Below are 9,410 nucleotides of genomic sequence, written 5' to 3'. Positions count from 1 at the left end.
GTAAGTAAAACCTGGACCCCTGAAACCCTAATGTGCATGAAAAAGCAAGAAATCAAGAAAATTGGGTTTCACGCGGGCCACGTAAACCACAATCGAAGTTTACGCGGGCCGCGTCAATTTAAATTTGACCGGATAAGCGTGCCGGGCCATGTGTCACACATGTGGCAGCCCTACTCGTGACACACAAGCCCTACACGTAGATTAGGTTGCCCTCGCGAGCCGCGTAAGTGTTTATTCAGTTTTACGCGGGCCACGTAAAACTCATTTTTCTGCTATAAATTGCCTGTGCAAGGAATTGGTTCTGTGCTCGAAAATTTCAATCAAAAACGAAGTTTACTGCTCCAAATCATAATTTTACTTAGGGAAATGTTGCCGCGGATACAGGGTATTAACTCGATCACTGCTACGATACAATGTCCGATCGATTGAAACCGATCCGATGGATGTTTAAGTGCTGCCATAATTGGGCTATACTTTGTCATTCGTCATGGAGGGTTTTAATCTCGTGAGCTTATCGTAAATGTTCTATTAAGTTACTTCCCTAGTTTCGTGTGCATTGTTGTTTAAATTAGGTTATCAGGCTGATCAGTAGGCTAAACTCTGCCCAATTAAATCTACAATGTGAGTCATTCTCTTTTTATCAAATTATTTCCAAAACCCTATTTACGTTCAAAGATATAATTACAGGGATTAAGTCTTTGTAATCTTCAATTACTGTCGGTATATGGGGTTTTGTATACATTACTTGATACCCGTCACCATTGGACAACGGGTTAGCCAATTGGTGATCTGACCATAGTCACAAATATTGTCAATTGACAAATACCGATTTGGGGTAATTGGTTGATAAAAACATTGTAATCTCCCTTAATACTGTATATTATAACAATATGTCGTTTTGTGCAATTTGAGTGACTCGCCAGTATTTCCCCGCTGATAAAATCTTTTTAAAACATGTTTCAGGTGACTTACTGTGAATCAAGGAAAAGTGCTACGGAGCACTAACAAGCTTGAAGTAGTGGCTCAGTAAAATAAATAAACATGTTTTGTAAAACAGTGGTTTCCCAGTGAAATTACCCTTATTGTAAATTATGGGATTTATCCCGAATTGTGAAATAAAATAATTGGGCATTTTCAGTTTAAAAAGATCCTGTTAAAATTTCCGCTACCAAAATAAACAATAACACAGGTTTCTGTCCCGCGACTCCTGAAACGGGTAAAACCGGGCCGGGGGCTGTGACATTAACCGTGTATTTAGCTTAGCTAAAAATAACTATTTTTTTTAACATGGAATAGATTGTTATTGCATATTTGTATATATTAGTATATTACATAGTATTAAAGAATACATATAAACTATAATATTAATACCAATTATTATCTAATATTCAAATAAAATGATATTATACATTCTATAAATTCAAATAAATATTCAAACAAAACCACAAAATGATATGAAAAACCCATAAGTACTAAAAATCTTCAGCCAAAAACATCAAATATTAACAATATGGTGAAAAATCCTAAATCCTACAAAGATTTATCGGTTTGGTTATGGTGGGTATGGAAAAAATGATAACCATAACCGACCCGCTACTTTCGGTTTTCAAAAAAATCATTAACCGACCCACCGGTTTTTTATTTGGTTCAGTTTTCTCAGTTCGGTTTTGTCGGTTAATTCGATTATGGTTCGGTTAATTCGTTTTTTTGCACACCCTTATATTTATCACAACCCCTAAAAAAATCGAAGGGTTACATACCCTAAAAAAATCAAAGGGTTAAATGGAGATAAACATTAAAGGTTTAAACAAAACTAATCCCTTCCCCCTAATTCACGGCCCCAACCCACTCGCCTATCCCGAGTTTCAAATTTTACTTGAATTACACCTCTTAAATTCCACTATAAATACTTTCCCCCTCTTCTATTAAAACCATCCTCCCTAATATTTAAATTTAGACTCTCCAAGAAATTTTGGGAGCTTCAAGAATCTCAAAGTAAGGTCTTTTAGTTTTTCAAATTTTGTTCTTATTTGTTATTGTTTTTCTTGAGTAAACTGGTAAAATGGTCCCTGAGGTTTAGTCACTTTCGCCAATTTAGTCCAAAACTCAAATCTTTTGAATCTGGGTCCTTGGGGTTTCAATTTTGTTGTCATTTTCATCTAAAAGCAAAATCTGATCAGATTTTTCAGTTAACATCCAACTTTTATGTCTTTTTCTTCCCTTTTAAAAAGGGCAAAATTGTCAGATTTTTTTAGAGTTAATTACGTTTTTCGTCCCTTTGGTTTGTAAAAAATCACTATTTTAGTCCATTAGTTTAAAAATTGCTAAAACAGTCCCTATGGTTTCATTTTCGTAACTATTACGGTCCACCTCCGTTAACCTCATCCATTTATTCTGTTAAATACATATGAAAAGACCATAATGCCCTTGTCAATAAAAAAAGACAATATACAAAATTCTAAAAATAATAAACAATTGGTGGGTCCCACTTCACAAAGTTACAATACTTCATCTTGAATTCATCTTTCTCAGGCCCTAAGCTTTTCCGAGCATCTTCTTCGTCTCCGATCATCTTCTCCGGCGAGCTCTTCATTTCCGGCAACAATATTCAATTTTTTTCTTTCGGTTTCTGAAGGGGTAAGGTCCCAAAAATCCCACAGAAAAAATATGGGATCGTACCACCAAACCGACTTTTCAACCTTTTTGACCTTGCGCGGCCGCGCATTGGTCTTGCAGAGGGAAGGAAGAAATTAACGAGCGATAGTCGCGCGCCCAAAGGGAAAACTGAACCCTTGCGCCGCTTTCCATTTAACAAGGGTCAAAACCCTAAAACCAAAACGTCCACCCAAATATCCAGACTTGGATATTATTTTACCCAGACTTGGGATCTATCCAACTGTGTACACACTAAGAGGTGTCACACCAGATTACAGCAGTAATCTTCTAGAAGAAATACAATCGTGCACCACCCAGACGGTTATAACCGTCTGGACACGTGTCATCATCACAAACATTCCTGAAATCACAACGATAGCATGTAATTGGAGAATGATCTCCACTCAAACCACTTTCCACGTGGCAATTCCCCAACCGTAGATCAAGTCGTGATCTGTGTGCACTCACGTCGGATCAAAGCAACTTAACGAAGAGTAAAAAGACTTAACGGAAGGAAAGATAACTGCTACGGTGTTAGCATCTTCCGTTATCTTTTCAATAACAGATTTTCCCTCCCAAACTCTCGGTTATAAATAGGAGAATTATTCAGGTAAAAATTCAGATCCAATCTCACTACTCAATACCTTTATCTTCTCCATACAAATACTTATTCTCACACCGGAGTCGGGTCAAGGAGAGAACCCCTTTCTCCCCTTGACGAGGCTAACGGTGCTCTGTTTTGCAGTATAGCCGGAGAAGAAGTTCGATCACCACTGAACCAATTGAGAGAGAACTAACCTTTTATGCAGATTCAAACCCCCTGGTCCAACTGATTCCGATCTGTTGAACCAGTGTTTCTTCATTGGCGCCCACCGTTTTCTCAGTTTTTCTAGTTCCTATCTCGTTTCGGTTCAGTTCATCTCATTTTTCTGTTTTTCCATATGGCAGAAAATTCATCTTCTCACCGATGATCCGGTCCTCGACCAAATGTCGGAAACAATTTACCAGTCGAAGGGATGGTAGAAGAGGCCTCAGACGATAATGAGGTTCAATCTAATGGAGCAAATAACCCTGTTACTCCAGGGATATTTCCCATAAATCCCGCCCAATCAATTCTACCACCGGGGGAAACCCCGATATCATGGTATGTCCGGTCACAAGGAGCATTAAATGCAGTGTATACACAATTGTGTGCTCAAACCGCTCCCGTAACACAATCACGAAGGCCGGGATCTAGAGCTCATGCTTCTCAACGAGAAGAATCAACAAATAATGGAACGAACAGCTATCAGAGACAACACCATGAGTCACAACCTCGTCAAAGGCAATCAGTTCATGATAGGTTGGGATCTCCTTGGGATGCCCACACCGATGAATCTGACCAAACGTATCGTCTGAGCGCAAACACCAGTGTATTCAACAGGCTGCACCCAAACTCTAACAAATCCAGGCCTCGAGCGGTGTACAACCCTGAGGCAGAACATAATTACGACTTAGTTTACCGCCCTGCAGAAGCAGCGGAAAACTCGAAGTTTATACTGGAAATAGCTCTGGCTCCGTTAGAGAGGGCAAAATTATCATCTAACGTCGGCAAATTCAATGGGTTAACTGACCCCGACGATTATTTGAGGGTCTTCACCAGCGCAGGATTGGTCGGCGGTTGGACTCTTCCGCTTTGGTGTCATTTGTTTGTTCAAACATTAATGGGGCCAGCGCGAATCTGGTTTGATAATCTACCAACGGGGCAAATCGAGTCATGGAAAGACCTGCGCCAAAAATTCTTAACGCACTTTAGCCAGCAAAGGCACTCCACGCGGGATACATCTGATGTCATGAACATATGGCGTCGAGATGATGAGAATTTGGAAGATTTTATAACCAGGTATAATAAGGAAGTATTGGAGATCGGTGGTGTCCACGAACAGCTAATCCGCGCTCAGTTTAAGTACGCGGTCAGATGTGATGATATGGTCAAAGTCCTGTCCGGAACAGAAGGCCTCCCCAAGAGTTGGGAAAAGATAATGGCGGCGGCTAAAGTTTACGCACAAACAGAGAAAAACCTTACGACAAACAGACCGCCACCACCACACAGCAGGCCCACAGATTTAAGCGCAACGGGCGAAAGAAGATTCAAGAAATCATGGCGCGAGTCATCTGGAAGCCGCTCCTCTGAAGATGCTCGCGCAACAATTAACAAACTCTCTGCTCAGAGAGATAACAAGCATGAAAACAGGGAGAGGCAGTGGACCCCACTGACAAAGACCCCGGTGGAAGTCCTGAGTACCGAGGATTATCAGTTTAAACCGCCAATCCCGATGAAGAGTAAACGTGGTCAGGACCTAGCGCAGTATTGCGAATATCATAAGGATACGGGACACACCACAAACAATTGCATTTCCTTGCGCACCGAGATAGAGAAAGCCCTTAAAAATGGGGAGTTTACGCATCTACTCCAGAATATGCGCAAGGAGATAAAGCAAATCACCCGGGGAGAAGAAACCTCCAACAAACGAGCCAAGACCTAAGAGACTCTGCAGAATTCCTCACAGGAAGAAACGCCAAAGATGGCAAAACTAAGTTAAGTTCCATCTAATTATTAAGACTTTGTAATGCCTCTGCGCCTTATCCATGAATAAAAATTACAAAGTTTCTATCATTTGTATTTACAAAATGCATGCAATTTCTTTTTAGTAAGTTCGAAAACATTATGGTAGTATAAACTAAGCTCCATTCGCGGTCAGTGATTACTTCACAAACGACCATAAACTCCACGCATGAGCTTCATACCAACTTCATTCGCCTTACTTAAGTAAAAGCAATTGTACTCATGCAAAAAATTGTAAAAGCATCCAAACAAATAGAAACATATTACTTTCAGCGTACAAATACGCCCTAACAAGATTCAAACACGGCAGTGTTTCGAATTTTTACGCAAACAGCGCAACAAAACAAGGATATACATCCCACAAAAAACAAAGGGGGAAAAACACAAGTTGTTCAGAAAACAAATTTCACCCTACTCTAAAATTTCTTCCTCATCAGGAAAGATTTCTTTAAGCTGAGTTACTAGATCATCCGACTGCAGCGCTACATCTATCAATTCCATAACTGGGAGTTGTAAGTTATTAAACTCCGCCTTCATAGAAGCAAGCGCGGCCGCAGTATCTACACCAAAAGTAGCAGACTTGCTGTCATCCCAAGTAACCTTCAGCGCACTCGTTACATGATGAGAGCATTCTGCATAACCTTGCGCATAACCATCCCGCCGTGCAGCAACCACTAAATCCGCAACAGTCTTATCCAGCTCTTTAGAGTTTAACACAGATTCAGCAACCTATGAAACCAATCAGTAGCAGTTAACACAAAAAAAAGAGTCAGCGCAAGTGCATATATAAGGTAGGAGCTTACACAGGCAATCCCACGATTCTTCAACCAGGTCATGTCATTCCTTAAGGGCTCAAGCTCGCTCTCTGCTGAAACCCGCGCCGTCTCTGAATTTTCCAGTTTTTCTTCGGTCACAGTCAAACGGCGGGAAGACTCAGCATGTTCAGAACGCGCAACCTCCAGGTCCTTTTTCAATTGTTCCTGGTCAGAAACCAAAGCAGTAAGTTCCTCTAGTTCCTTATCCCTAATGGCAAGAGTGCTTAAAGCTTGTACCTCCCGCTGCTCGCTACGTTCCCTATGAGCACGAGCTTCTGCCAACAAAGCTTCCAAGTCAGCTTTCTCTTTCTGCAATCTCTCAACCTCCGCATCTTGGTTCTTCAGCTTTTCAACATCAGCTTTGAGGTTATTTATAATAGTACAGAGATTTGCCTTCTCTGCATTATCCTTCTCACAAATCTTCCGCCAGTTTTTTCGTTCTTCAGAAAGAAGAGCAGCTTCAGCTTCAGCCTTTCTTTTCCAACCAGCAACAGACCACTCCTCAGTCTTCCGCTCAGCTTCAAACTTGGCTTGATCATCTTTTAGTTTCGCCATCAATTGCGCCAAGTGTCTCTCATCACTGGAGAATTTCTTCTGAGCTGCCGCAAAAGATTTTTGCTCCTTATGCATATTATACCACTCTCGAACAATACGATGGGTGGTAGAAACATGAGCGGCAGTCTCAGCAACGTAAGACTGATAGGCCTGATCGCAAGATTGGCTTTCTTGAAACTTAACCTCCCCAGGCGGAAGTATCCCCTGCAGCCAATCTTGGCACACATGCCAGTCCGCAAAATTATCCCCTTTCTTCAAGTTCCAGACAGGAGCGTGAAGGTCACCAGCATCTTTCTCCGAATAACTCCGATAGTAATAATCTCCCAAAGTTTCCTCTGGACGGATAGGAGATTGCTTACTAGCACCAGCTGATGAGTCTTGTTCTTCAACAGTCATCCTCTCAACATGCTCCGGCATAGTACCTGAAGGCGAAGGAGTAGGAACTTTTTCAGTTGCCCCTTCCCTTTGGTCTTGATTAACCACCTCGGGAATCGAAGGATTATCCGTATTATTCAGGCCAGCATCAGCAGACCTCTCGGTTTCAACAGACTTTTCCGCGTCATCTACACCCTCCGTAGCAGCTGTAGGAGCATCCGGAGGGGTAGGAGGAAGTTCTTCATTCACCACAGGTTGCACGATTGTGGGAGTTGGAACAACAGGAGCCACTGCAAAAATAAAAATCCATGAAAATCTAACCCATAAAGAGGAAACAAGAGAAGACACTGCTTACCAGGAACAGATCCCGTAACAAAAGCATCAAGGTTACCCCTTCGGGTAATCTTCTTTCTCTGAATCTTCTTGGGAGGCTGACCCTCCGCGGTGGCATCAGTTTGTTTTCTCTTGCTTGCTCCTCTCTGCACCAAATGCTCAGGACTAGATTCTAAGTCAACTGGATCATCTGGGTTGGATGGAGGAATATCAGCAGAATCTTTCGGCTCTGATTTCGGTTGCCGAATAGTAACTGCAGGCGTAAGACCCTCCAAAGTATCAGAAACCACCACATAATCACACTTGTCAGAAGAATGGCGCATACCTTTCTTCTTAACATTTCTAACTTTGAAAGATTGAGTCTTTCCGGCATCACCCTTCTTGAGCGCAACATTACTAGCCGTGACGCGCCTTTTCCTCTCAGGGCCTACGCCCAAGTTTGACAACTCACCTACAAAGCGCAAAGAACAATTAAGGCATGAAGTAAAAAGTTAGGACAAATAACGAACACAATCTTACCTGCGCCAGCAGCAGGAGGATCAGACAGATCCGCGTCCCGCGGAAAAGGAAAATTCTTTGCAATACGATCGTACCAAAATTCTTCATCAGGATTTTTCTTGATGGTACCCATTCTCCCCCCTTCTCTTTTGTAGGCAACAACATACAGTGAAACAACTGCAGGAAAAAACAAACAGGCTCAAAAAAAAAAAAAAAAAAAACTCAAACCGTACCATGGCCCCCCTCGGTGTAGACAGGCTTGTCGTCCCGATCCATCTTCCAGTTTAAACTCATTCCAGCTCCGACAAGGGCTTTCTCCGGTAAAGCAATATTAGGTATCTCCTTCAGATCCTGGTACCAAGTTTCCTCAGAAGGGGTCTGGAGTGTTTCAATAGGAACATCCTCTTTTCCCCTCAACACCATCCTCATCGGAATCACTCCGGCCTTGATAAAGAAAAATTTCTGTTTCCAATCATGGAAGGATTTCGGAGGATTGAGCAAAATTTTCTTTGCAGAAGCTCTCTGAACGAAAGAGTAAAACCCCTGGGTACAGTGCATTTGGTGAAAAACCCTAAATCGAGGAACGGTCGGTTCAATATTCATAGTCCGACACACGAACTCAAAATGTCGAACCCTAACCATACCAATAGGATGCAGTTGGGAAAGATGAATGTTATAGAATGTAAGGATGTCAAGAAGAAACGTCGTTGCAGGCAAACGAAAGTTGCCATCACAGAAGAAATCTCAGAAAAGGGTGATATACCCAGACGGAGCATCTGCCGCCGTCTGCCCTTCTTCAGGATACAGAGCACCCCAACTTTCCGGAAACTTAAGATTTCGCATCAAACCGTCAAAGGACCCCCTCGGCCACTTCAAAGGTGGAAGTTCAGAAGACATCTCTTCAGCAAGACTTTCTTGATTTTCTCCGGTCGACATAAAAAGAAGAATGATGGATTTCTCAAGAAAAGAAAGGAAGGGGAAAAGTTTCAACGGAACAATGATGACATTAGGAGGTTACCCAAACGTTATATACTCATCGCAATAAATAAGCATCGGGAACCGTCACAGCAAATTTTTCGGTATCACAATCCCTCAACAGAGCAGAAAAATTACACACGCGTCTGCACACGCGCGTGAAAGGCACGAAAAGCAGCATATACTTGACAGTGTCAGCTTGACCTACAGTCCTAGCTGTACCGTCCTATAAAGATAAAAGATTTCCAAAATTCCCAAAATAAAATAGAGTCTTCTCATAGAAGATTTCTCATTTTTTCGCGCTCAAAAACCATCTCTCTCCTAAGTTCAGTGCTCCACTTATTTGCATAAGTACAACACTAGACTGGGGGGACTTGAAGGGGTAAGGTCCCAAAAATCCCACAGAAAAAATATGGGACCGTACCACCAAACCGACTTTTCAACCTTTTTGACCTTGCGCGGCCGCGCATTGGTCTTGCAGAGGGAAGGAAGAAATTAACGAGCGATAGTCGCGCGCCCAAAGGGAAAACTGAACCCTTGCGCCGCTTTCCATTTAACAAGGGTCAAAACCCTAAAACCAAAACGTCCACCCAAATATC

The 9,410-nt window shown here is 42.1% G+C and overlaps 1 protein-coding gene across 1 annotated transcript; it reads left to right on the top strand.

The window, feature by feature from the left end:
* The first annotated feature begins 3,671 nt into the window (after positions 1-3,671).
* LOC110943576 lies at positions 3,672-5,180 on the top strand. The gene has a single exon (XM_022185318.1). It carries the CDS (start codon positions 3,672-3,674, stop codon positions 5,178-5,180), a length of 1,509 nt encoding a protein of 502 aa, XP_022041010.1.
* The last annotated feature ends 4,230 nt before the right edge of the window (positions 5,181-9,410 follow it).

Source organism: Helianthus annuus, chromosome 5 (genome assembly GCF_002127325.2).
Source record: "Helianthus annuus cultivar XRQ/B chromosome 5, HanXRQr2.0-SUNRISE, whole genome shotgun sequence".
NCBI classification, from domain to species: Eukaryota; Viridiplantae; Streptophyta; class Magnoliopsida; order Asterales; family Asteraceae; genus Helianthus; species Helianthus annuus.
The sequence above is the reverse complement of the archived record's forward strand: the minus strand, read 5'-3'. Positions and strand labels throughout refer to the sequence as shown.